The following is a 27229-nucleotide window of genomic DNA, read 5'->3' as shown; positions in this document are numbered from 1 at the left end:
CTTCTCCACCTGTAACATATTCACAAAGACAGTGAACCACTGGTTTACTTCTCCACCTGTAACATATTGACAAAGACAGGTAACCACTGGTTTCCTTCTCCACCTGTAACATATTCACAAAGACAGTGAACCACTGGTTTCCTTCTCCACCTGTAACATATTCACAAAGAAGGGTAACAACTGGTTTCGAGAACATTAAGAATGTAACCATTTGTGATCTATTTTATGTTATTTGATTGTTTGATGAGCATGATGATGAAATTAAATCATCTGGCTCTCGATGATTAAATGTGTCAATGTTTTGATTTTATCCGTCTCTAACATATAAATAATAATTACCTCCAGGTCCTTGCCGTGCATGATGGCCTGGCCCACCTTGAGGAAGGTGGAGCGGGATCGCACCTCGGACATGATGAAGAGGTGGATGCCGATGGCGTGGGCACACAGGTGGAGGAGGGCCTTAGCCGGGCCCAGCCAGCGGAGGGTGTCCCATTCCGAGCTAGAAGAACCAAGACCTCCAGGACTAGATCCAGAACCTAGGGACCCTTCTGCACCTCCAACCCCAGCCTCGCCCCACCTATTCCCCCAATAATTTCCTCCACTGCCATCTCTCCCCTGGAGCAGGGGCAGCCACCCTAAGGCTTCAAATAGGACTGAATACAGGAGCCCCAGTAAAACTGAAGCATATAGCCTCACATGGAGAACACTGTAGAGTAGTAGCAGGACCTCCATACACAGAGAGAAGGTGCCCACTGGGGAGATGCAGGGAGCCCGAGTAGGGCCCACTCCACCTGGGGTACGAGGGAATGTCAGGTTGCCATCCCTGGTTCTCTCCAGGTAGACGAAGCCTCCTGTCTGGATCTGAGGAGCCAGAGTGATGGCGAATGTGGCCACAATGAGGAGCAGCGAAGCCTGGTTGTACAGGTGAGTATAGGGCCTTGTCAAGGTAAAGAGGAAGAGGAGGAGGAGGAAAAGGAGGAAGGAGGCGGTCGGGGCGAGGAAGGTCGCCGGGTCACAGCGGTCGTGGTTGACCCCGAAATACACGCCCCAAAGGAGCGAGGCGGAGGCCATGTATGACAGAACATAGCGGAAGCGGCGTTGTGTCTGCGGGAAGCACCTCTCGCGGCACGCCTCTTCGAGTATCGGCGAATCAAACTTGGGGTCCCACCACTGGGCAGCAGACCTCTCAAACAACTGGGGCAGAGTCTTCTGCTGTCTGTGTAATTTATTCATAACAGCCCTCCGAACTCCCGACTCCCCTGAACTGCAGCTGGAGGAGATGCTGTATTTGGTGCAGGGTTTGGAGGGATCTCCTTTGGCGGTAGTGGTAGCCCCACCTACTCCACTCCCTCCTCTGGTATTGCTGTCCCTTGTCGTTGGGGTTGGGGGAGAGTCATGATATTGTCGATGCTGTGGCGACGGCGCGTGCTGTGTGTTCTTAGTGTTGTCGATAATCCGCACAGTCACGGCGCCGTCACTGCTTGAGGCGCAGCTAACCTCCGTGGCATGTGGGAGAAGCTGCTGCTGCCGGTGTTGCAGCGGCTGCAAGGCCATTATGATGGCTGGAGGAGTGACGTGAAGGGGGGAATACTAATATCTGATCAATGATGGCGGACGGTGCGCGGGCAATGAGGTAACAGTACTAAGTGAAACATCTGGCAGAGGAAGACTAGACAGGAGAGCAAAAGAGAGAGGCAAAAAAAGTGATGGTTGTTATCACGACTTGATATATCGTGTGCACAGAAAATACGTATTTTTACTAGGCTACGCACGAATGTAGCCAACTAGGCCTACTCACTCATATAAAAGGACCGTTCCAGGCTCTTGAGTAGTTCATTATCCCGACCTCTGTATTACGTCAGCACTCACATTCCATTAATTCGTCCCTTGCCTTTGGAAGCCCTCGCTGGCCACTTTGTACTCGTGTGTTGCTCTGCTCGCTCTCATCTGGCAGTTGAAATAATTGTAAGTCCTTTCCTCTTTCCTCTCCCCTTCTTTAAACATCCTTCCTCGATATTACGTTTTTTTTTTAATCACATTACGATTTTTATCGGGTTTAAAAAGCCAATCTGGGGTCAGCTGTTCAAATATTCACTTTTTATTCCAGACCGCGCGCAGTGTTTTGACAGCCGCCAGTGACAGCTCGAGCTCAGCCTCGCTCCCAAGAAGTCCTCACGTGTCTTCTTCACTGAAGATCAAAATAATGTCCCCATGTTATTATTACATTTTAATACACATACAATCCGAAAAGAGAACATTATTTATATAACGTTTCCAAGTCCAAAACGACCCATATTGTGTGTGTCTTGTTTAGGAGTTGTAGGCTATACACAGTAGATTGTTGTCCCACTCATTCCAATAACAAGCTACACATGGTTAGAAAATTGCGACAAAGTTACAGCTTCGGTCCCCTTCTTATCTTATCGGAGCACGCGCTCCAAAACATGTCACTTTAAAGTTCCTTTCCCTTGGAAAAAAAACTAGCGTTAACCTCTTTCCGTTTTAGTTACATGAGTCAACAGTTGAAAATAATAGGCTAACATTCATAGCATAAACTTGTATAGCATATCCTCCTTTCCCTTTCTGACTATTTCAAAGCCCCTGTGTGGGTGAATACTTTCGTGTTATGCTAGCCAAGCTGAAGAGTTAGGCTTTGGCTGTCGGGTCGGGAAGGTGGGTGGGTCGGTTGGTTCACGACCACCCAAAACCAGCAGCCAGGTAGGCAGCGTCCGTTTAGCGGTCTAGCTGTCCCCCATACCCAGTCTGTAGTTCTTCCACAGCCGGGCCTATTCCCAAGCTCCAGCCCCGTCCTTTCCTGACCTCCCTCTACGGATCTCTACATCGGTATTATCCCCACTTCCAATACGACAGGGACTGTACAGATACAGTAATTATGAGACCTTCAGAAGCGATTTTAAATCGAGAAATAAGTGCCCAAAATATGACAGCTGAGCTGATATAAGCCAACTCCTTTTAGTAGGCTGGAGTCTTGAACAAACTTGTTGGTAAGAGTTGGCAAAACAGAAAGCTATGAAAAACACCCACCCTTGTATGAATAGTCTATTAAATATATAGACTGAAATACAAAACTGTCAAGTTATGTCTACTAAATATTCCTATCGAATATTCACATTTTCCATAGAATAGGCCTATCCAATGAACAGGACAGGCTTTTAAAAACAAAAACTGCAGTTTAAAATTGAAGCAAAAACGTCTCCAGAAACGTCACTACTGTGCTCCCTTCTGTATCCAAAGCTTAGAAACTTTTTCCCAGGCCGTGGTTCCTTCCTCGTATGCTACAGAAGTAGCCTGGACTGTAAACGCGTGGAGTAGAGAACTATGGAGTGCATGGAGAGATTCTGTGAATTTCCTCCTCTTTGCTTTCCCCTAAGGAATAGCGAATTCCCATGAGGAAGAAACAATATATCCTTGATCCTGCTTCCCTTTATTCAATTACCAACGGATAAGACATAGTTCGCGAAATGTGCTGTCTGTCTGTTCCATAAATTCCTCAAGTCTGGATAGCTCGAGATTAGGCTGTCTGCATGCATGTGCCCAGAAGAAGCATAGACCGAGAGAGTCCACTCCTTGTTGCGTTTGCGTCCTCTTCCGTTCGAAAGGTTCGGTGACGGTTAAGGTTACCTCCCTATTGCCCGGGTCCGGGTAGCCTAAGTAGGCTAATAAAAACACGTTTTTATGTGTTTTCCCGATTTATCCAGGGGAAGACAACGCAACTCCCGTCACTCCCACCATCTTCCTGTACCCAGACGGAAATTCTCCGCCAGCTGAGGTGGCGGTGCGGTGGAGAAGGGTGGGTGTCCAAAGCGGAGCGACTCGGTGGTATGAGCATCGAGCTTCAGCAGCTCCAGTCTGAAAATACAGCGGGGGGGTATGGTGGCTGATGATGGGAGCGCGCACGCAGAAATGTATTGTGTGGCTATGGACGAGCACGTATTGAATGAGAGAGAGTATAACTATTTCAGAATGTAAAACATTTAAATAGGTAGACTAGAAGGCCAAAGTATTAGGCCTATTTTACGCATAGGCCGTTTTCTTTCCAAATAACATCACACACCACATGACACAAACATACCAACACGTTAGGTGTACACATACCAATAGATTTCAGTGTTTTTACATGCCATGCATGTTCATTGTTACACAGCTGTTACACATAGACCTATGCCCACGCTAACAGGGTTGTGCCCATAATTCCAACAGTCGGTGATATCATTGATTGAAGGTGCATGAAAAAGGCCTACCCTAATCTAGTAGATAAGGTATGCACACCTATAATTGCCCTGAAGAGAACACTGATCTAGTTTCTATATTCACAGACAGATCTTTGTGTGACACGTCTACTTTGAAGGAAGAATAATACCTACTCTTTGAGTCCAATAAAAATGGCTAGCCTCTAGAAGAAAGTTGCCAAACACACACACACACACACACACACACACACACACACACACACACACACACACACACACACACACACACACACACACACACAGTCTTGCGCAGCTAACCTTTTGGGGACATACAATTCAGTCCCATTCAAAATCCTATTTTCCTTAACCCCTAGCCCATACCCTAACCTTAACCCAAAAACCTAACCTTAATCCTAAACCTAACCTTAGCTCCTAACCCTAAAACTAACCCTAGCTCCTAACCCTAAACCTATTTCTAACCCTAACACTAATTCTAACCTCAACCCTAAACCCCCTAGAAATAGCATTTGACCTTGTGGGGACCAACAAAATCAAATCAAACTTTATTTGTCACATGCGCCGAATACAACATGTGTAGAACTTACTGTGAAATGCTTACTTACAAGCCCTTAACCAGCAGTGCAGTTCAAGAAGAGTTAAGAAAATATTTACCAAATAAACAAAAGTAAAAAAATAATAAAAAGTAACACAATAACATAACAATAACGAGGCTATATACTGGGGGTACCGGTACCGAGTCAGTGTGCGGGGGTACATGTTAGAGATAATTTTTACATTTAGGTAGGGGTGAAGTGACTATGCATAGATAATAAACAGCGAGTAGCAGCAGTGTACAAAACAAATGAAGGGCGGGGGTTCAATGTAATAGTCCAGTGGCCATTTGATTAAGGAGCCTTTTGGTCCTAGTCTTGGCACTCCAGTACCACTTGCCGTGCGATAGCAGAGAAAACAGTCTATGACTTGGGTGACTGGGGTCTCTGACAATTTTATGGGCTTTCCTCTGACACCGCCTATTATATAGGTCCTGGATTGCAGGAAGCTTGGCCCCAGTGATGTACTGGGCCATACGCACTACACTCTGTAGCGCCTTACGGTCAGATGCCGAGCATTTGCCATACCAGGCGGTGATGCAACCGGTCAAGATGCTCTAGGTGGTGCAGCTGTAGAACTTTTTGAGGATATGGGGACCCATGCCAAATCTGTTCAGTCTCTTGAGGGGGAAAAGGTTTTGTTGTGCCCTCTTCACGACTGTCTTGGTATGTTTGTACATGATAGATCGTTGGTGATGTGGACACCAAGGAACTTGAAACTCTCGACCCGCTCCACTACAGCCCCGTTGATGTTAATGGGGGCCTGTTCAGCCTGTTCAGCTTTTCCTGTAGTCCACGATCATGTCCCCAGTTGGTCAAATTTTTGTTTGTTTACTATACTTGTGGAGAATTCTAGTTAAACACGTCCACACACACACACACACACACACACACACACACACACACACACACACACACACACACACACACACACACACACACCACACGTAACAGATTTCCTGCAGGATTCTTGTAGGACTTTTTGTAAGGGTTGATTTATTCAGTGGGGGTCACGCCCTAATCTATAATTCTTATAATATAGGTATTAAAAAAACACCCACCCACACAAATGGCCAACACACACAAGCTTGGTTTCTCAATGACCGAGGGAGAGTCTTGGTCTGTACTCAGATGGACTTATTTTTGGACTAGATGGACTCAAATTGACACAAATTGGACTGATGGACTCAAATTGACTTCGTATTAGACTAAATTGACTTCTTATTTGCTAAAAACAGATCTTTGGTAACTCAATTTATTGGGGATAGAGGATAACTTATTCTGAGTTCTCAAGCTTCTCACAACAGTTAGTGATAGTTTGTCGCAAGTAGGCCTATCAATATTTTTTCTATATCACCTTTATTTTTCAACTGTTCAAACAGAGTGGTTAGAGTAGCCATGGTGATAGATTTCTGTCCTTTTGTTTTCACGCTGACTGACAGAATAAGGTGAGGTTTGGAGACCTATTAGTTTCTACACAGCTCATTTTATGTGACCAAATGTCCTCTCAGCACTTCACTTCACGATCCATCTTTACCTATAATGCGTCCCAAATGGCAATCTATTCCGTATATAGTGTACTAGGTTTGGCTAGGCCAGGGCTTTTCCATGGGGAATAGGGTGCCATAAACCCTGGTAATCATTTCCATTGACTGCCATTGAGTTCAGGCACCACCTGGTGGAATTCTAGTGCCACTGCAGTGTTTTAATGAAGTAGATGACAATGGCAGAAATTATATCCCATTTGTTTTTGCTTTTAACCCTTCCCTTATGTCCCGGTTCAATTTGAGTTAGAAATCACTAAAATACTATTTTACATAATTTTTCCATCATGACCCTTCATCTACTTTCCTAAGGTTGTGTCTCAAACGTAACAACAACAAAAATTTGACCCGGTACCAGAATAGTGACATTCATGTTCTGGGTCAATTTGACCTGCAATTTTACCTTGACCTTGGGTCTATATAACTTTTTAACAGGTTGTCCAAGAAACAAGCTGAGGCGGAGCAAAACTGATCTTAAGTCAATTTGAAGTACCTTTGACCTTGACCTTTGTGCTAGAGACAAGTGGTATTCTGTGCAATAAAGATCTATCCATGACAATCATAAAGGATCTAGGTATGATTTCCTTGTGATGTCCAGAGGCCGAAGGATAGTGATCTGAAGTTTGGCAAAAAATTAGCTCAAAATGTCATAAATGTCATAATTCCATTGATTTACGACTTTGGTACAGTAATCAAACATTTGGCTCCCAATTTTGAACAGTTGGTCCATCAACTCATATGAAACATTCTCAGCTACTGGAGGAAAACAATTTGTAAGGTTAAAATCATGTATTATTTGTAAAGTTAAAATCCTATTGATGATCTAGATGACTTACTGTACTTATTGTAATGGTGTAGGTTGAACCAAACATAAGGATTAAATACCTAATATTATGTAGATCTGGTTTCTGTGTCTCAGACAGATGTGGAACCTTGCAGTGATGGGTGTGTGTGTGTGTGTGTGTGTGTGTGTGTGTGTGTGTGTGTGTGTGTGTGTGTGTGTGTGTGTGTGTGTGTGTGTGTGTGTGTGTGTGTAAAGATGGTTTAAAACCACTCTGTGTGTTTGGCCTGGCTAGCACTCCTTCACAAAGTAAGAAGCATATCAATTTTACATTATTGCTGGGGACAGGACGTTCCCTCCAGAATGTAGGCCCTACCCTTGTTGGATCAAGCATAAATTGGGTCTGTTTTTTGTCTTTCTTTCTCCCTCCTTTTTCTCTCTAAAGAATTGACACAAGAATCTTGGTCGTCAATGGGATCTGAAGCTACAAGGATAAAATACAACTTTAATGACACTTTGACATGCAGCATATTGAAGCAAAGCTATAACAACAGGAAGAGAAGGCTACAGCCCATTTAACTGGCATCAATGTACAAATGCGTTCTTACACAGCAATGACATACTGCACTGACAACGAAGATAAGCTATAGTTTAGAAATTACAATAAAGACAATAAAATACAATACAATACAATAATAGAAGAATGCTGTAACTGACTGCTGGTAAAGAGCACAGAAATCCAGACCCTTTTGAAATGACAATAAAGACAATAGAATAGAATATTATGCTGTAACTGATCGCTGGTATTTTTCCTCCTTGTCTACGGATGAAGAAGAAGAGAAAAACTTGAATAAATAAAATAAACAAACTGGAAAACAAACAGAAATAAAACAAACTCTTGTTTATATTTCCCTGTTTTCGTTCGGAGTTAAATAATAACACTTAGGAAGATAAGAGTCTCTGATTTAAATAGTTTAAAAACTTGTTTCCGTTTTTTTTCTCCAGTTGGATTACTTCTAATGGGCCTGCAAGGTTCCCATTTGCTTCATGTGGCTTCAATCTCCCTTTTTCCCCAGCTGTACATATTTCCTATCCTCCACCCATCCTCCACCCCATCCCTCTCTCCTCTCTTCCCCGTGTCCAGTCCAGACAAACTCAGAAGTGGAGTCACCCCAGTATAGCCTCTGGCTTCGGCCTCCCTCCTTATTTTCTTCCTTCCTTTACTCCCCGTCCTCTTCTCTTTATCCATCCCTCTCTTCATCTCTCCTCCTCAATCCTTTCGCCAGCGGTTCTTGGGTTTTGCCTCAGGCAGTGGGGGTGGAGGGGCTGGGGCGGCCTTGGCTGGAGTTGGACTGTCTTTCTTACCCAGGCTAATCAGTAGGGCAGGGAGCTCCACAGTGATAGCTTTCTCTATCTTGTCAATCAGACAGCCTGACGACCAGGAACAGAGGGAGGACAGCTGTTTAAAGCCTGATGGAGGGTTGATGCCAAAGAAGTCCTGGTAGGCCTCTTTGTCTGGCAGGTCAAACTTGCTCACCTGTAGAAATGGAGAACACACAAGTTCTATACATGTTATACACACGTTATATACATGTTAGTTATACACACACACATTATAGACATGTTATATGCACATTACTCACACACATTGTATACACATTGTACACATTACATACACATTATACACACACTTTGCACACCTTAAACACACGTTATATACATATTCCATACACACATTACACACACACACACACACAATCCATGACAACCACACCCCCTCCCTACACACTCTCTCACTTACATTGGTCTTGGCCAGGATGGACTTGAAGATGTAGAACTTGTCAGGGTCTGAGACGATGTCCCTGAACACCTCGTCGGGGTCGCTGAACCAGCCCAGCTTCTCGTGGTATGTATGGAGGTAGCGATCTACCAGCAGGGCGTGGATCCTGACCCGGATGGCGTGCTGGCGGATGAAGGCTATCTTGTTCTCCAGCTGGTTCTCAATGACCTGAAGATAGAAGAACAAGGAGATTATTGTCAACAGCAGAGGTGCATAAAGATGGCGTCCCCCATGCACTTATCACAAATTCCTCATTTTGCTAAATTCGCCGAATTGTACATCGCTCTCCGTGACTCTTTTGTTTGCATGGTCATTAGCACAGTATACATGATTCCAATTTTAGCTTCAAGACACCGGGACTTTGAAAAACCGAAGAAAAAAAAGTCGATTGTGCTGATTTACTGGCACATTGAACCAAATACGCTCCGTAGTTTCACAACTCAGTGGATAGTGCTAAACAATGACATCACATCTGAATTCTGACATCTTTATGCACGTTCGCCATTGTCACAGATTCGAGGTGCTTTGCTCAAGTGCACAACGGCAGGAGATGGTAGCTTCTCGACCAGCAAGGTCTCCTCCCGTATGAAAAGCCATGGGCTGGTGTGTGCGTGTAATGTGTTTGTTTGTGTGTATTCTGTAATGTCTGTAGATGGTTGAGCTTCACCTGGTTGAGGTCTTCGAGCAGTGAGATCTCCTCCCGTATGAAGAGCTCTCGGCTGGTGTCGGCTGCGTATTCTGTGGGCCAGAAGGAGCTGACGTAGACCCGGGGAGGCTCTGTGGCGTTGATGAGAGGAGCCATGGACCAAAACAGGGCGCCGTAGACACGCATCAGGTCCTGGGAGGACAGGCTGTCTGCCTTGTTCAGGATGATGCGGATCTGGGACTCTCGGCCCTAGAATGAATTCATTAATGGATGGATCAATGAGTGAATGAAGAAAACAGAGTTTAGAAAAGGTTATTAAAGTGCTAGGCCAAGACTGACCATATATTGGGCTATCTAAGGCACTTTGCTTTGCACCATAGACATACAATTACTAGAATGAGAAAGGAATGTACTCTTTTATAATTTCAGTTGAGTTGACTGTTGTTAAAGCACAAATTGAATGCTGAACTTACTACTTTTGCTTCCTGCTTTACTCCTATTGGTACACTCAATATGGCTGCCGGTCCACCCAACACTTCCGTTCTAGTAATTCTATTTCTATGCTTTACACTTCTTTACCTTCATCTGTTTGAACAGCGTCGCCAGCTCCCCGCCCACGTCCAACTTGGTGGGGTCAAACATCAGGAAGATGAGGTCAGCACGGTCAATGAACCACTGACACACCTCGCTATAGGGGTAGCCTGGAGGGGGGAAGGAGATCGACCAATCAGAGGCTGTTTGACTCAAAGGTGTGGTAGTATGCAGTGAGTTAAGTCTTTTCATCATTCCATTTTTGTGAATTTGTAGGTGTTGCATGCAGTGTGTTACCATTCTGAGGATGTAGGACACAAATAGTTCAGGTGTGTGAATGGTTCTATGACACATTGTGTGTGACGAGTGTGTGTGTGTGTGTGTGTGTGTGTGTGTGTGTGTGTGTGTGCATGCATGAGTGTGACTGTTAATGAATCTCTGTCTGTTCTCCTCCCACCTCTCTCCTGCTACTTGTGATTGTCACTTCACAGCATGTAACAAATATCTAAAGAGTGTATATGATCTAATACACATGGCTGTATATGAGAGGTTAGTGTGTGTGTTCTCCTCCCCCACCTCTCTCCTGCTGCTTGCGGTTCTCAATAATCCCAGGCGTGTCCACCAGGGTGACTCTCTCCAACAGTTTATGGGGCATCTCAATCCCCACCAGCCTCTCCAGGAACCCCTGGCCAAACTTCTCCAGAGGGGAGAAGGACCTGGAGCTGTCAGCTGCCATCACGATGCCCTCCACCGAGCGGAACTTGTCACCATGCATCACCACTGTGTACTCAGATGTAGTGGGCTCAGCACCTGGGAGAGAGGGAGGGAGGAAGAGGGGGAGATAAGGAGGGAGGAAGAGAGGACGAGGGGGAGAGGAGGAAGAGAGGGTGGATAGAATGTGTAAGAGAGAGATTAATATGAGCAGCTATCCAAATAGTTAACTAAGAAAAGGAAGCAGTTGCATTGAGGCATGTTTGTATTCCTGAGAGAAGTGGACTGGGAAGAGTGCAATAAATGACAGATCAGTAGTAGATAGACAAGATGTTGACTAGAGTAAATGATAAAGTGGAAAACCTTGTCTGCGCTGTTGACTGGTAAGGGGTGACATGAGGGCTTTAGAAATACATTTGATTGATTGATTGACTGATTGTCAGAGTAGAGAGATGGTCAGGAGTTGGTCTGGTGAAACTCCAGGCCCAAGCTATGCGACAGGTGCTCTTACCTGTGTAAAGTTGTTGTGGGGTACCGTGCACGCCCAGCAGGTAGTTGATCATGGAGGATTTGCCTACAGACCAGGGTCCCAGGAACAGTACCATGGGCTTGGAGGTGATCTCTCCATCTAGAGAGAGCGAGAGAGCGAGAGAGCGAGATAGATAGGTAGATAGATAGATAGATAGATAGATAGATAGATAGATAGATAGATAGATAGATAGATAGATAGAGAGATAGATAGATAGAGAGAGAGATAGATAGATCGAGAGAGAGAAGGGGGGGTCACTTTTGTAGACTGTCAATGGTACACTTTGCCCCACAAGGGGGCGTTCATTGCATGCATCATGGTACTATGGATGGAGCCCTCAAGCTCTAACAAACCTGGGTTAAGTGAGGCCTGGTCGCCCACACAAAGCTGTATATATATGCTGAGGCACACAAAGTCACTTTCTGGAGAGCTCCTGGGTGCACTCGATTACTTGCAGGTGTATATGCAGTAAATTAGTTTATTTATGTTTCATTGATTTTCCAGTTTCTTCAGGCGAAGGCACCAGAGAATTTAGACTAAGCTGGCACACAACTGTGTATAGTATTGCCCATTTGCCTGGGGAAACCCCATAGCTAATGCCAATGTCTACAAGGACTGTTGGTAACTAGACTTATGCCTGTCTGTTTTTTCGGGGGAAATTTAGCATTTTGTTGTTCTTTGTGTAACAGGTTGGTAATGAACAGAAGGCTAATAGCTAATGACTAAAGGCTAATACTAATAAACAAATTTGAACAATGCTAACCAGGCTAAAGGCTAATACGCTAAGACAACAGGTCAATATAAAACAGATTGAAAATGCTAATAGCATGGCTCAAGGCTAATGCTAAGTGGTTGGACAGGCTACCTGTGACCTCGTGAGCTCTGAGCTCATTGTACTTGTAGGCCGTCTCCATGGGCTTGATGGCTGAGTGGTAGATGTGCTGCAGCTTCTTCATAGCAGCTGTAGAGGAGAGAGGGATGAGGAAAGAATGAGGGGTCGAGAGGAGGAGAGGAGGAGGAGAGGAGAGAGGAAGAGAAGAGAGAGGGATGAGGAGAGGATTGGGGGGAGAGAGGAGGAGAGGATGAGGGAGAGAGAGGAGGAGGCAAGGACAGGATGAGGGGGAGAGAGGAGGAGAGGATGAAGGGGAGAGAGGAGGAGAGGAGAGAGGGAGATAGAAGAGAAGAGAGGGATGAAGAGAGGATGATAGAGAGAGGTGGAGAGAGGCAGAAGTAGCAGATGAAGAGAGCAGATGTTGAAAAATATTTGTTTTAAAGGGTGGGAGAGAAGAGAGGAGACGATACATTTTGCATGGTCATGGTAGTCATTGTATTATAATGGATGGCACTATGAATGAACTAACCTGACTCATTGTCATGGTAGTCATGGTAATATAATGGAAGGCACCATGAATGAACTAACCTGACTCATGGTAGTCATGGTAATATAATGGAAGGCACTGTGAATGAACTAACCTGACTCATGGTAGTCATGGTAATATAATGGAAGGCACTGTGAATGAACTAACCTGACTCATAGTAGTCTTGGTAATATAATGGGAGGCACCATGAATGAACTAACCTGACTCATTGTCATGGTAGTCATGGTAATATAATGGAAGGCACTGTGAATGAACTAACCTGACTCATGGTAGTCATGGTAATATAATGGAAGGCACTGTGAATGAACTAACCTGACTCATGGTAGTCATGGTAATATAATGGAAGGCACTGTGAATGAACTAACCTGACTCATGGTAGTCATGGTAATATAATGGAAGGCACTGTGAATGAACTAACCTGACTCATGGTAGTCATGGTAATATAATGGAAGGCACTGTGAATGAACTAACCTGACTCATGGTAGTCTTGGTAATATAATGGGAGGCACCATGAATGAACTAACCTGACTCATGGTCATGGTAGTCATGTATTATAATGGAAGGCACTCACACACACACACTCACACACACACACTACCATCCAGTCCACACCTTGAAACAATTTCCACAGTAATTTTAGCAGAAAAGGCCCAGTAGATTTCTCAATCCTTCCTGTTCACATATAAACACATGACCACACCACCAGAGTTTTTCCTGGTCAGCTCATGTGGTCCCCAAAACAATCTGGGTATTTTTCACAATTAATATTTTTTAGATTCCTTGCGTCCTCTCTATTCGCCTGCTTCTCAATACACATTGGAGAAGAAGGTCCAAGGTCCCTCCTCTTGGACCTTCTCCAATATGATTGAGGAGGTGGTGAGATCAACTGGAAGGAATCGAGGAATGATGAATTGAGAAAAACTCAGGGCCTTACTTGTAACTCTTGGTTGCTCCTTACCTGCGAACTCAGGCGAGGGTTCGGCAGAAACCAATTGGAGCATCTCATCGATGTGAGAATGGTCTCTGAGCTTTGCTGCCTCCTCCACCACTGTTGATTGGAGGAAAAGCCTGTCAGTCAACTCAACTATGAGGTCATCAGACCAAGGTCGAATCCAAACTTGACATGTCCATAAACATGAGTCAGAAAGTAGAATTTCCCTGCATTATCATGATGATGTACATTGAGGATACAAAACATTAGGAACACCTTCCTAATATTAAGTTGCACCCCCCACCCCCCTTTTGCCCTCATCGAGCATGGACTCTATAAGGTGTCGAAAGCATTCCACAGGGATGCTGGCCCATGTTGGCGCCAATGCTTCCCACAGTTTTGTCACGTTGGTTGGATGTCCTTCGGGTGGTGAACCATTCTTGATACACACAGGAAACTGTTGAGTGTGAAAAACCCAGAAGCGTTGCAGTTCTTGACTCAAACCGGTGCGCCTGACACCTACTACCAAACCCCGTTCAAAGGCACTTAAATCTTTTGTCATACCCATAAAGCATCTGAATGACATACATACACAATCCATGTCTCAATTGTCTCAAGGCTTAAAAGTCCTCCTTTAACCGATCTCCTCCCCTTTATCTACACAGATTTAAGTGGATTTAAAAAGTGACATAAATGAGGGATCATAGCTTTCACCTGGTCAGTTGTGTCATGGAAAGAGCAAGTGTTCTTAATGTTTTGTATACTCAGTGTATGCTTGTAATACACAGTACAGTGTGCATACATGCTTGTCTGTCATGTAGAATAGGGGGATCCTGTCAGCTCTATTCATTACATTTATATCTGCAACTTTTCAGGTAGCAAGATATCATGTTGAACAGATGTGATTGTCTGTCGTCTAGAACTGGGAATCATGTGAGCTCTATTCATTACATTTCTATCTGAACGTTTCACCTTTGATCTCCCCTGAACATGACACCAATTGACTCCCTGCCATGACAACAGAACACTGACTGATCACAGCATCTGTTGTGTGGCTCTGCAGCCATCCGTCAATGTTGTTATATCAGTGTCCATCTTCCCATCTATCTATCTCTTCCCTTCCTCCCTCTATGTCTGTCCTGTTTATTTCGGGCCCAGCTAGGGGTTATTCCTGATGCCACCTTTAGCCACACATATCAGGTTCTGGGGCATGGCACGGGCCAGGGAGAGAGGAAGGGATGGAGGGAGGGAAGGAGAGGAGAGGAGGGAGGGGAAAAGGAGGGAGGGAAAGTGGTTAGAGAGAGAGAGAATGAGAGAGAGATGGAGGTTTAGAGATAATGTAAGAGCCAGACCAGATCCTATGTCTTGTATAGCTGGTGTCAACACTACGACACCAAATGGCAGAGAATGTCAGTCTCCTGATTACAGTAGCACTCGCTCATCATGGCTTTGAATACACTTGAGTTGACACTGTAAAGTAGACAGTTGGCTCCTAAGAGCCGACTGAAGTGTATTCAAAGCACTGTGAAGAAGACAGGGGGAGATATAACAGGATCCTGTAACCCCATCTCTACAGTATGTAACTTAAAAGTGCTCGCCAGAGGTACTTTTAGCATGAGCATCACATTTAGTATAGAAAGATTAAATATTGACACATTGATATAAACAAACAAGTTTGTTTCCAAATAGTTTGGACAATAACGTTTTTCTCGTTCAAATTATAAATTCTAATAACGCAGTACTCTATACCTTTTGCTGGTGCTTCTGCCTTTGCTGGTGCATCCTCCACTGTCACATCCTCAACAGGCGCCTCCTCAACAACAGTCGCCTCCTCCTTAACAACAACAACAGGTGCCTCCTCTTCAACCACCGCTTCCTCCTCCAAAACAGCTGCCACCTCCTCCACCAGCTCCTCCTCCTTCACTGCCTCCACAACCACCTCACCTGCTTCTACAGGTTCTGGAGCGGCTTCCGCAGGTTCCGGAGTAGGTTCCGGAGCAGCTTCCTCTACAACAGGCTCTGGTTCTGGAGCCACCTCCTCGACCACCATCTCTGGCTCGGGCTCAACCACTTCAGGTTCCACCACAGGTTCTGGCTCGGATTCAACCAGCTTGGGTTCCACCACAGGTTCAGACACTAATACTACTGCTTTCTCTACTGCTTCCTCTACTGCCTCCTCTACTGCTTCCTCTACTGCCTCCTCTACTGCTTCCTCTACTGCTTCCTCTACTGCCTCCTCTACTGCTTCCTCTACTGCCTCCTCTACTGCTTCCTCTACTGCCTCCTCTACTGCTTCCTCTACTGCTTCCTCTACTGCCTCCTCTACTGCTTCCTCTACTGCCTCCTCTACTGCTTCCTCTACTGCCTCCTCTACTGCCTCCTCTACTACTACCTCTACTGCCTCCTCTACTGCCTCCTCTACTGCCTCCTCTACTACTACCTCTACTGCCTCCTCTACTGCTTCCTCTACTGCTTCCTCAGCAACCTCCCCAATCGTTACCTCCTCAACCACAGGTTCCTCTACTGCAGGTTCTTCTATTGTTTCCTCTACTTCCTCTTCAACTACCTCCACTTCCTCCTCCATGGCCACAGCTTCCTCAACTGCTTCCTCTTCCTCTACAACCTGTTCTTCCTCAGCTTCATGTTCTACCTCAACCTCCTCTACAACCTCTTCTTCAGACGAGGGAGCTTCCTCCACTACATCTTCTTCAGACGAGGCAGCTTCCTCCAGTTCTTCCTCTTCAGACGAGGGAGCTTCCTCCAGTTCTTCCTCTTCAGACGAGGGAGCTTCCTCCACTACATCTTCTTCAGACGAGGCAGCTTCCTCCAGTTCTTCCTCTTCAGACGAGGGAGCTTCCTCCACTCTCTCCTCTGATGCTTGGATCTCCTCTGAAGTCTCTGCAGACTCCACAGATTCTTCCTCAGCTACCACCTCCTCAGATGCAGCCTCCTCCTCCTCGCTCGCCATCTCCTCCATGGGAACCTCCTCTGTGGAGGCTAGGGGCTCCTCTTCGGCCGGTGTAGCAAGGCTTCGTGGGGGGTTACAGGACTGACACACGGAGCCTGGGGCCGGGGTGTCGTTGGAGGAGCTTTGGCCTCCATTGTCATCTGTGGAGTCACAGGAGAGGTCACAGGAGAGTGGCACGTGGAGATGCAGCTCATCGGGGCTGGAGGCCTCCACCACTAGGTCTGCAGAGAGACAGAGCGAGAGAGAGGTGAGTCTGTTAATGATAAAGATGTCAGAATAAAGAGAGTGAAGGGTTTAGGTCTGGTAATCACTGAACTGCCACGTTAGAAAAGACAACAGCGAGCAAAACATAGGGTGCGGCAGGTAGCCTAGTGGTTAGAGTTTTGGACTAGTAACTGTCGTTCTGCCCCTGAACAAGGCAGTTAACCGACTGTTCCTAGGCCGTCATTAAAAATAAGAATGTGTTTTTAACTGACTTGCATAGTTAAATAGAGGTACAAAAAATCTAATGAAATAGGCGGCGAGCTACCAGATTATATAAAGTATTGAGTGTATCCACACATCATCATTTTGCATAAGGCATGGGCTCATTCAGTTCAAGGTTTTGCACCGACTCCATTACTCAAATGACAGATTGGCAAATATATATCCAAATGTTGACCCCAAGTGTTTGAAATGCCACCAGAGTCCAGCGACTGTGGGACACATGTTTATGTCATGCCAGCTTTGAGGCCTCTGGGACCGCATTTTTGAGGCATTCTCACATATGTGTAATACAACTGTTAGCCTCAACACGGTCACTGCCATTTTTGGGGTACTTCCCCTAGACCAGAATGCTACCACGCATCAGGCGAATGAGTAAGCATTTGTCTCGCTGCTGGCTCGCCGTCTTGTTCTCTTCACTGAAAGTCTGCAAAGTCGCCCTCCTTTATGCAGCGGGTTAAGGAGGTGGTGTCATCTCTGCCTTTGGAGGTTAGATACACTGTCCATGGGTCCTGACTTAACCTGGTCCCCATTAATACAATACCTTGAGAGCCTGTCTTTTACTTTGTGTAACTTGCATATTTTGGTAAGCTGTCATGTCTGTTCTAGTGGCCATTTGTGCTGATAACAATTTTTATTGAACTTTTTTCTCCATTGTCTTTGTTTCTATTACTGTTTGTTTCTGTTTTTCTTTCCCATTTAACTTACTTTTATAGATGCCTTGGTGGGTGGGTGGTGTGGAGTGAGGGAGTGGAGGAAGGGAGGGAGGGGTGGAGGGAGGTGTGGAGGGAGGGGTGGATTGAGTGGAGGGAGGGAGGGAGTGCAGGGTGTGTACGGAGGGAGGGAGGGAGGGAGGGAGAATGAGGCATTGGGGTTGTATTGTTTTTGTTGTTATATCTGAAAATCTATAAATAACGTTTTTTTAAAGAAAGGGAAAAAAAGAAAAGACAACAGCCTCTCTGTTATTGATCATGGTTTGATTTCTATAACTTTCTAGAAGTTCCACTTCAATTATTAAAATTGGAGACTTCTAACACTCCTGTATTGACTTGACACACAAGGAGCCGCATTAAAGGATTTATAATCATCATGAGGATGTGGCAAGTTACAATTTGCTTTTTGAATGTCCGATATTTTGAAAACTTGATTGCTGAACTTCATCAACAGTGGAATAATGAAGAAAATACCCAAATATAGCTTTGTAGTGGATTACTCCTTTAATCTTCTTGTAAAGCACAGACCCATTGGTTCCAAACATCTTACTGGATCAACTTACATATACAGACATTACGGATAAACCCAATTGCTCTCTTCATCCAAAATAGACCTTATTCATCACACTGGACACTTTCACAGCCACTATTTATTTTCCTGCATCAACGCCTGTGTGTCCAGAACAGACTTGGTGTGTGACTGTCTGTCCAGAACAGACTTGGTGTGTGACTGTGTGTAAAGCCAAGAGCAGATTGAATACTCAACACCCTCTCAGATTGCTACACTCAGATTTCAGCTCCTTGAATGGAGATGCTTAGGCCTGCTTAGACTATTTGAGGGGAGCAGACCTAGGTAAAGACAACCATGTAGAGACAGACTCCGACAACAAACCCTGAGTCAGGAAGTCATATTATTACGTGTCAAAATGATGGGAACTCTGTTCCTGCGCGTTCTCTCCCTATTGTACGCCTGTTTATATAGCATAACCTGGAGTAGCTTAGACTGTGTGTTTGTAGATGGTGAAATCTGAGCTAGTCACAGTAAAGTACATGTAGCCATGGATAGTAAGTAACCTCTAACACAGGATAACAAGGAGACCCCAGTTACAACCCCAGGTCGTTGCACATAAACATGACAGTGTGTACTCACTAGGAATGTAATATTGGTGGGTTATAATGCTGACAATGACCAGAGGAGGTGATGGATGGGCATAGCTCACTCACTTACACACACACACACACACACACACACACACACACACACACACACACACACACATACACACACACACACAGGAGGTGATGACCGACCAATCATGAGCAGTAAATTGTTTACTTGTGAATCAGAGCCAGAATAGGAAGCCCATAGAGAACACAGAGAGTCCCATTTGTGTATCATGGACGATCATGGACAGTCACACGGGTGCTAAGCTTTCCGCCCTGACCCATTTGATCAATGTGTGTGTTGAGTCAGATGCAACTTATCTTGAGCCTGAGGATCTTAGGTCAAAGGGCTTGTGGCGCATTTTTCGCGTCCACATTTAACATTGTCATTGGGCCGGTAGAAGACACTAGCGTCATTCTTCCTGTCTGCAAGTCGAGGATTCTGCAGAAACCGTTAGATCAAATCCATCATGTGCATTGGTATGTGTATACGTTTGCATACACAGTCACAAACCCCTATGCCACCATAGGTTAGCCGATAGCTTAGCTATTAGTCGCTAGCTGCTAGCATTGGTCAGCAAGATGTGCCACCTCTTCTCAGAAGAATAGAGAATCACACAGCACAGCTGAGAATCACACCTAAACACCTGAGTCATCATCACCATACAACTACGTTAGCCTTTAGCTTAGCAATTAGCCGCTTGACGATAGCAATGGGCAATGAGACTGCATGTGCCATGTTAGCCGTTTGCTAGTAATTAGACTGTTGGCGCTAGCCGTGAGCAATGCAGCTCATCTCAGCCAACTCTTGTCAGCCATTGAAGGTGAGAATCACAATGCAGCTGTCCATGCCATGGATACAACCTGATCCATGCTGCTGTCTTGAAACATGAACCTGCAGACGTACACACAGAGGCCGTACACCACCATACTGTACCCTACTACACATCCCACTACAGATCCTAACAGGCCTGCTAAGACCACACAGGTTGGTATTTAGCCAGTTGGGGACATGTGTGACGATGTATGTTCCTTTGTGGTCCTTTAGGTCCATGGCATCCCCACTTAACTGTTTAGGGAGTTTGTGTAACATGGAAGGAGGGTGCCTCTGTATGTTTTGCCATGGCAACTGTAAATAAAGATATTTTGGAGCTCTATAACTTCAAGCCTGGGTCTTCTAAAGGCCACAAGTCTGTATTAGCCCTGTGAGCTAAAGCCTAGGCATTAGCTAGGGGAGCTAACAAGAGTCTTCAGGTCCCAGGCATGGTTTTGTAACCTGACTGATATAGAGTCTTATAGGCCTTTTAGCTGAAGAAATGACCCCTCCATTACAGTTTCCTGTTGACCTGAACTCATCTAGCTGCTGAAAGCAGACAGAGGATACAGTCCGTATTCTGAAGTTATGTTTTTTCAATCCCTCTACTTGTGTAACTATTCGCGGCATGAGTTAGCCTCGGACGTCCAGGCTTTGCTCACGTGGCCTGTGACAGAGGCTAGGTATTCGTTACAAACCATCAGTTTCTAGACCATTTCAACTGGGGGGGCCAAGCTGGGGCCAGTTGTACTGTTAGAGGGGCCAGTTACATTAGACGTTATTGTTGTCATATCGTTTTCTTCACTGCATTGCAGGCATTAGCAGGCAAAAGACCATGTTCCGTGTTGCCACTGTCTAATAACGGATGTAAAAAAAGAACGATAGCAAAAATGTGTTATGAAAAAATTATTTCATACGCCACATTTAGGGGGGCCACAAGGGGGTTCCAAAATTGTTGTCACAGGGGTACTGCCCCCCCCCCCCAGAACCGCTAGTGCATCCTCAGCGTCAGTCAGATAGTATTACTTCAAAAACGGGGATGTAAAAGGCTACCGTCTGTGTACCAAATGGCACCCTATTCCCTACATATGTGCCCTGGTCAAAAGTAGTGCACTAAATAGGATGCTCCGTCACACTCTGCCAAAGCCTGAAAGCACATGGATTTCCAGGGCTCTGATCACAGATCTCCCCGGACAAGGAGAGGGCATCACTGATCTATGCGATCGGTAAGCAGTGTCCTATTCGGCAAGAGTGTAGCGCAAGTAACATTAAAAAAGCATCTGCTAAGTTACACATTTAGTTATGTATGTATTTAGGCCCACTCCTACAGCATATTTGTCCTGCAGCACCAGTCTGCCACAGACAGGGGGCGGTAATGGGTTATAAAAAGAACCCGAGAGGTGTTTCTCTCTCACCCCTGGCATTCAATGTAGCCTTTGGCTCGCTGACCCCCGGTCATAAACAGTCTCCCACCGACTTAAGTGTACCCTGGGTGTCCCTAATTAAATAAAACCAACAAGATGGGGTGTGTGTGTGTGTGTGTGTGTGTGTGTGTGTGTGTGTGTGTGTGTGTGTGTGTGAGAGAGAGAGAGAGAGACAGGAACTTGGAAGGCAATGTGATTGGAAATACAGAGGAGCCAAATGAAGTGCTCACTGCCGCCCTCGCGGATTGGATGGGCTCCATAGACATAGTGCGACAGCGTCGTCAGTCGTCTGCACAGTTACATGAACGTGTGTACAGACGGCAAGAATTCTAATGGTGTAACGTTGTCAGGTTACCAGCATGGTAACAGGGTCCCTCAGGGTCACTCATTAACAAGTGACAGTTTGTTTGTTTATGTTGACTTAATATATATTTTTTAACTACTTTGCCCTAATCATTTAATGAAGATTCTGTGGTAAGAAATGGAGGTAAGCAATAGCAATAGCAATAGTCGAGACAGTCATTACTTAAACCGACCAAATTTCAAACACAATGAGTAAGTTACAGGAAATAAAAAGATTTTGACTCATATCGAAATGTTGATCCCGTTTCAGAAAAATAAAAATGTGTTTGTTGATACAGGCCTTCCACGGGATCGTATTTGGTAGTTAGTAGCAGCCAAGTAGCTTATTGAATTAGAGTTAACATAGTTAGGGAGACGGAGGGATGGAAAGAGGGATGGAGGGAGGGAAAGGAGGGATGGGGTAAGGGAGAATGAAGAGACTCCATATGGGAATGATCACTGGGGTTTTTCCCCTAAGCTTAGATAAAGATCACTATTAAAGTTCAACAGCAGTGAGAGAGAGAGAGAGAGAGAGAGAGAGAGAGAGGAGAGAGAGAGAGAGAGAGAGAGAGAGAGAGAGAGAGAGAGAGAGAGAGAGAGAGAGAGAGAGAGAGAGAAAGGGGGGGCTTGTCAAGATTGTTCTAGCAATCAAACAAATACAGCACAAATAGGCTGTTGCATTGAAATGCTGTTATTACACAGTTATGTAACACCGGACAGTGAACCTGGTCCTGGTGGGTCTCCAGACTCAAGGCCCTGCCCTGGCAGTGTGAGTACCCAGGCAGAATACATCAAAGTGGGGATGGAGTGGGACAGGTGCCTGGGGCATGGTGCCTGTGTCCTACTGGTCTCAATCAGGTATATGAATAGATCTACAATGAGTCAGATAGAATGGAAGGCAGGGAGGGATTATTCCACTGCTATATTCTGCAGGAGTGACGTTTTCCTTCCCTGACGATTGTCAATGATTGTCACCGGCCTTGACGACAGCCTTATTGCACATATGCACAGCAACGGGCAGGGTTCCCAAACGCGGTCCTGGGTCCCCCTGAGTGCGCGGTTTGGTTTTTGTCCTAGCACTACACAGCTGATTCAAATCACCAACTCATCATCAAGCTTTGATTATTGGAATCAGCTGTGTAGTGCTAGGACAAAAAAACAAAACTTTCACCCAAGGTGGGCCCCTGGACTGAGTTTGGGAAACCCTGTTCTAGGGGGCTGTAGCTCTGTCACTATCATTATGGATTTCCATCGCGGCATCCATATAGGGACAGCCATTATCAGCGTGTACTGTCCAACAGACAGGCTGCTACTGAACACTGCTATAGTCCGTCCTATAGCATCCACTTTGTACCAGCGTGTGTGTGTGTCCTGCACTGGGGGCTTTCCCTACACGTGGACTACTGTCTATCTACAGCTGCAGTTTATCTAGCTATGTAGACACAAATAGGTTTGCAGAACTACAGAGAAATGGATTTTGAATTGAGAATATCAAATGCATGGATTACATTGTACATAGTCTTTGGCAAATCCCACGAAACCCTAATTGCAGATTGTGTGCGTGGGTGCGTGCGTGTGTGTGCCTGTGTACTGTGCATGTAGTAAGGGTGCAACCAGACCCACACTGGCAGTGGGTGTACCTATAAGTCTCTGTGGTGTTTGTATGGTGTCTGGTTACAGCAGCACACTCACTAAGGCTCCAGCCACCTGACTAACTACAGAGGCCTGGAAGGTACAGGGATTAAGTGACAGCAAGGACAGGCAAGGGTACCCCCCCCCCCCCACACTGGTGTCACTGCTCAGCAACACTGACATGTCCACCCACAGCCAACACACCCTTCTGATGTACCTATTCTGATGTACTAGCATAGGTGTGGCACAGGAGGCTGCTGAGGGGAGGACGGTTCATAACGGAATGGCATCGAACACCTGGAAACCATCTGTTTGACTTATTTGATACCATTCCACTTATTCTGCTCCAGTCATTACCACGAGATGTGTGTGACAGAAGTACTGGACACACACTGTATTATATATCAGCATTATATGCACAAGCAGCATTCAACTTTTCACTTATCATTCATTCAGTCATTCATTCATTCAGCGCACACTGACAGAAATGCCATCCTCTGTCTCTTCCTCCACCCCTAATGCATACATTACATACAGTGCCTTTGGAAAATATTCAGACCCCTTGACTTTTTCCACATTTTGTTACGTTACAGCCTTGTTCTATAACAGATGAAATATATTTGTTTCTCATCAATCTACAAACAATACCCCATAATGACAAAGCAAAAACAGGTTTTTAGACATTTTGCTAATTAATTCAAATAAAAAACGGAAATATCACATTTACATAAGTATTCAGACCCTTTACTCAGTACTTTGTTGAAGCACCTTCCGCAGTGATTACAGCCTCAAGTCTTCTTGGGAATGCACTACAAGCTTGGCATACTCGTATTTGGGGAGTTTCTCCCGTTCTTCTCTGCAGATCCTCTCAAGCTCTGTCAGGTTGGATGGGGAGCGTCGCTGCACAGCTATTCTCAGGTCTCAACAGAGATGTTTTATCAGGTTCAGGTCCGGGCTCTGGCTGGGCCAATCAAGGACATTCAGAGACTTGTCCCGAAGCTACTCCTGCATTGTCTTGGCTGTGTGCTTAGCATCATTGTCCTGTTGGAAGGTGAACCTTCACCCCAGTCTGAGATCCTGAGTGCTCTGGAGCAGGTTTTTATCAAGGATCTCTTTGTACTTTGCGCCATTCATCTTTGCCTCGATCCTGACTGGTCTCCCAGTTCCTGCCAACGACAAACATCCCCACAGCATGATGCTGCCACCACCATGCTTCACCGTAGGGATGGTGCCAGGTTTCCTCCAGACGTGACTCTTGGCATTCACGCCAAAGAGTTCAATCTTGGTTTCATCAGACCAGAGAATCTTGTTTCTCATAGTCTGAGAGTCTTTACGTGCCTTTTGGCAAACTCTAAGCGGGCTGTCATGTGCCTTTTACTAAGGAGTGGCTTCCGTCTGGCCACTCTACCATAAAGGCCTGATTGGTGGAGTGCTGAAAAGATGGTTGTCCTTCTGGAAGGTTCTTCCATCTCGTTCTTGGTCACCTCCCTAACCCTAACCAAGACCCTTCTCCCCCGATTGCACAGTTTGGCTGGGCGGCCAGCTCTAGGAAGAGTCTTGGTGGTTCCAAACTTCTTCCATTGAAGAAGTACCCTTCCCCAGATCTGTGCCTCGACACAATCCTGTCTCTGAGCTCTATGGACAATTCCGTTAACCTCATGGCTTGGTTTCTGCTCTGACATGCACTGTCAACTGTGGGACCTTATAAATATCTAGGTGTGTGACTTTCCAAATCATGTCCAATCAATTGAATTTACCACAGGTGAACTCCAATCAAGTTGTAGAAACATCTCAAGGATGATCAATGGAAACAGGATGCACCTGAGCTCAATTTCGAGTCTCATATCAAATGGTCTGAACACTTATGTAAATAAGGTTTCTCTGTTTTTTATTTGTAATAAATTTGCACAAAATAATGTTACCTGTTTTTGCTTTGTCGTTATGGGGTATTGTGTGTAGATTGCTGAGGATTTTAAAAAATGTACTGTATTCCATTTTAGAATTAGGCTGTAACGTAACAAAATGGGGAGAAAGTCAAGGGGTCTGAATACTTTCCAACCTGGAGTCTCTATGACACCGTGTCAGGACAAAGTTGTATTGCTACATTTCCATGACCATGTTCTCATGATCAGCCTTTCATACACTTTTATCACAAACCCTCGTATATGGTCTGCACTGCAGCCATTGCTATTTCCATTCATGCAAAGAATCTGACATTCATATTTCCCCCTTGCCCTCTTTCTGAGCAAAGGAACATGCCCATCTACAGTAATAAAAACTTGACGGACTAATTTGTTTTCTTCTTCTAATCTTAATGTATGTAATCTTACCTGCAGCGACCAGGACAAGCAGGGAGAGCAAGCAGGACACAGAGACCTGTAGAAGCTTCATTTTGGCTGCCAGAGGCCTCACCCTTCTACCAGCAGTTATATATACCCCTCTGGAGAAAGGTCAAAGAGCGTGCCAAGGAAGGAGGGGCCTGGTAATGTCACAGGCAGCAACTACACCCACGTCAGCCATTCCGTGTTTAAGTAGAGGGGCCTGGGTGGCTGGCTAATGGGTAACGTAATGTCACACAGCAGCAGCTGCATCCACGTCTGCCATTTTGTGTCAAAGCAGTTGCCCTGGTTCTATAAGGGGAGAGAACAGACGGGGAAAGGTGTCAGGAAGTTTCACTGTTCGTATTGGGAAACCCTCTTTTCACGCCACTTCGATACTGAAGTGACTTTTTCGTAGCAGGTTAGGAGAACTTACACTGATGGTTAGGATAATTAACGTAGCAGGTTAGGAGAACTTACGCTGAAGGTTAGGATAATTAACGTAGCAGGTTAGGAGAACTTACGCTGAAGGTTAGGATAATTAACGTAGCAGGTTAGGAGAACTTACACTGAAGGTTAGGTAATCAACGTAGCAGGTTAGGAGACTGAGGGCAAGGTTAGGAAAAGGGTTAGGGAAAAGTGGCGTGAAAAGAGTGTATCCCATTCGTATTGGTCACTAGTCACCATAGGGACGGTTTCCCGGACTTAAGAGCCTACTGCTGGACTAAAAAGCTGACTCAACAGAGAATCGGAAAGTAATTTTTGCTCCAGGAGTAGGGTAAATCTAGGTTCAGGAATTAAGGTTAAATAGGTCAGGATGAGACAGAGGCGGATAAAAGATTCTAAAACAAAGATACAAACTTCTCCATATAGAAAAACGAGTTATAGTATAGCAAAACGTTTCCATTTGAGATTTGATTAGCTGTTCTTACAGAGGCAATAGTGCTGAGTCTGTGCACTTCTATTTTGATTCGAAAGTACAACAGACTGAACATAATTAAATGATATAAATAATGTATTTTGGGAAAGGAAAGAGGGATACCTAGTCAGTTGCACAACTGAAATGGGACATAACTTTTCTGGGTTTATGGTTTAAACTAGCTGCCACCACCTCGTTAATCTAGCGGAGTTGTAACCCTAAACCTTTACAAGATTAATAAGACTAACACCAGGGTGCTGGGATGAAGAATAGGACTAAATCATATCAAAGCAAACTTTAAATGCACTTTGAGTGAAGTTAGGGTTGATCCTATTCTTTGGCTTTGATTCTTGGTTGGGATGGAGACGTGAATCCAACATATAAATTATTAATTTGTAGATAAACTGGAATTTGTTGACAACCAAACACAATTCAATATCACTTTTGCAATACAGTAAATAGGCTATTAAGTTGTCGACAAGTTAACAGATGATATGTTGGATTCATGTCTCCAAATAAACCAAACATTTTATTTAGATAATAGGATTAAGCCAGTGGTTCAGATAAAACTATCCAAGCATTAGATATCCTTTAAATCCCTGAGCTGGCAAGATAGAAAAATCGACCGTTGTGCCCTTGAGCAAGGCAGTTAACCCTGAACAACAACTGCTCCCCGGGCGCCAATGACGTTGATTTTCCCCACCAATGGTTAAGGTTAGAATTGGGGGAGCCGACACT

The 27229-nt window shown here is 45.1% G+C and overlaps 2 protein-coding genes across 4 annotated transcripts in view; both read right to left on the bottom strand.

The window, feature by feature from the left end:
- The window catches only part of LOC115178829 (adenylate cyclase type 9), an 80426-nt gene extending 76536 nt beyond the window's left edge, over positions 1-3890 (bottom strand). The window contains exons 1-2 of one of the 2 annotated variants that reach the window (XM_029740180.1): positions 1799-3890; positions 340-1669 (exon numbers count right to left, since the gene is read on the bottom strand). In XM_029740180.1, coding sequence (XP_029596040.1) covers positions 340-1554 — 1215 coding nt within the window. In that variant the 5' untranslated portion in view covers positions 1555-1669; positions 1799-3890. Of the gene's footprint in view, positions 1-339 lie in introns of both variants that reach the window. The other variant, XM_029740179.1, reaches the window with a different exon arrangement.
- A 3724-nt stretch (positions 3891-7614) lies between these two features.
- On the bottom strand, positions 7615-25659 carry LOC115178332 (sarcalumenin). 2 transcript variants are annotated; one of them, XM_029739469.1, is made up of 10 exons: positions 25585-25659; positions 15464-16903; positions 13742-13831; positions 12270-12365; positions 11387-11503; positions 10741-10974; positions 10213-10334; positions 9655-9882; positions 8949-9155; positions 7615-8684 (listed from the first exon to the last, which is right to left on the bottom strand). In XM_029739469.1, exons 1-10 carry the CDS (start codon positions 25643-25645, stop codon positions 8418-8420), a joined length of 2862 nt encoding a protein of 953 aa, XP_029595329.1. In that variant the 5' UTR covers positions 25646-25659; the 3' UTR covers positions 7615-8417. The 2 variants fall into 2 exon arrangements, with proteins under 2 accessions (XP_029595329.1, XP_029595330.1); XM_029739470.1 differs by having other exon boundaries at positions 15659-16903.
- Positions 25660-27229: the final 1570 nt, after the last annotated feature.

Source organism: Salmo trutta, chromosome 38, assembly GCF_901001165.1.
Source record: "Salmo trutta chromosome 38, fSalTru1.1, whole genome shotgun sequence".
Taxonomy (NCBI): Eukaryota; Metazoa; Chordata; class Actinopteri; order Salmoniformes; family Salmonidae; genus Salmo; species Salmo trutta.
The sequence above is the reverse complement of the archived record's forward strand: the minus strand, read 5'-3'. Positions and strand labels throughout refer to the sequence as shown.

Coding starts and splice junctions, on each gene's coding strand:
- LOC115178332 (XM_029739469.1), bottom strand. CDS start 25,645: ATGAAGCTTCTACAGGTCTCTGTGTCCTGCTTGCTCTCCCTGCTTGTC. Junction 10,975..11,386: donor CCCACAACAACTTTACACAG/GTAAGAGCACCT, acceptor CCTCTCTCCCAG/GTGCTGAGCCCACTACATCT. Junction 10,335..10,740: donor CCGCAAGCAGCAGGAGAGAG/GTGGGGGAGGAG, acceptor TCCCCCCTCCAG/GCTACCCCTATAGCGAGGTG.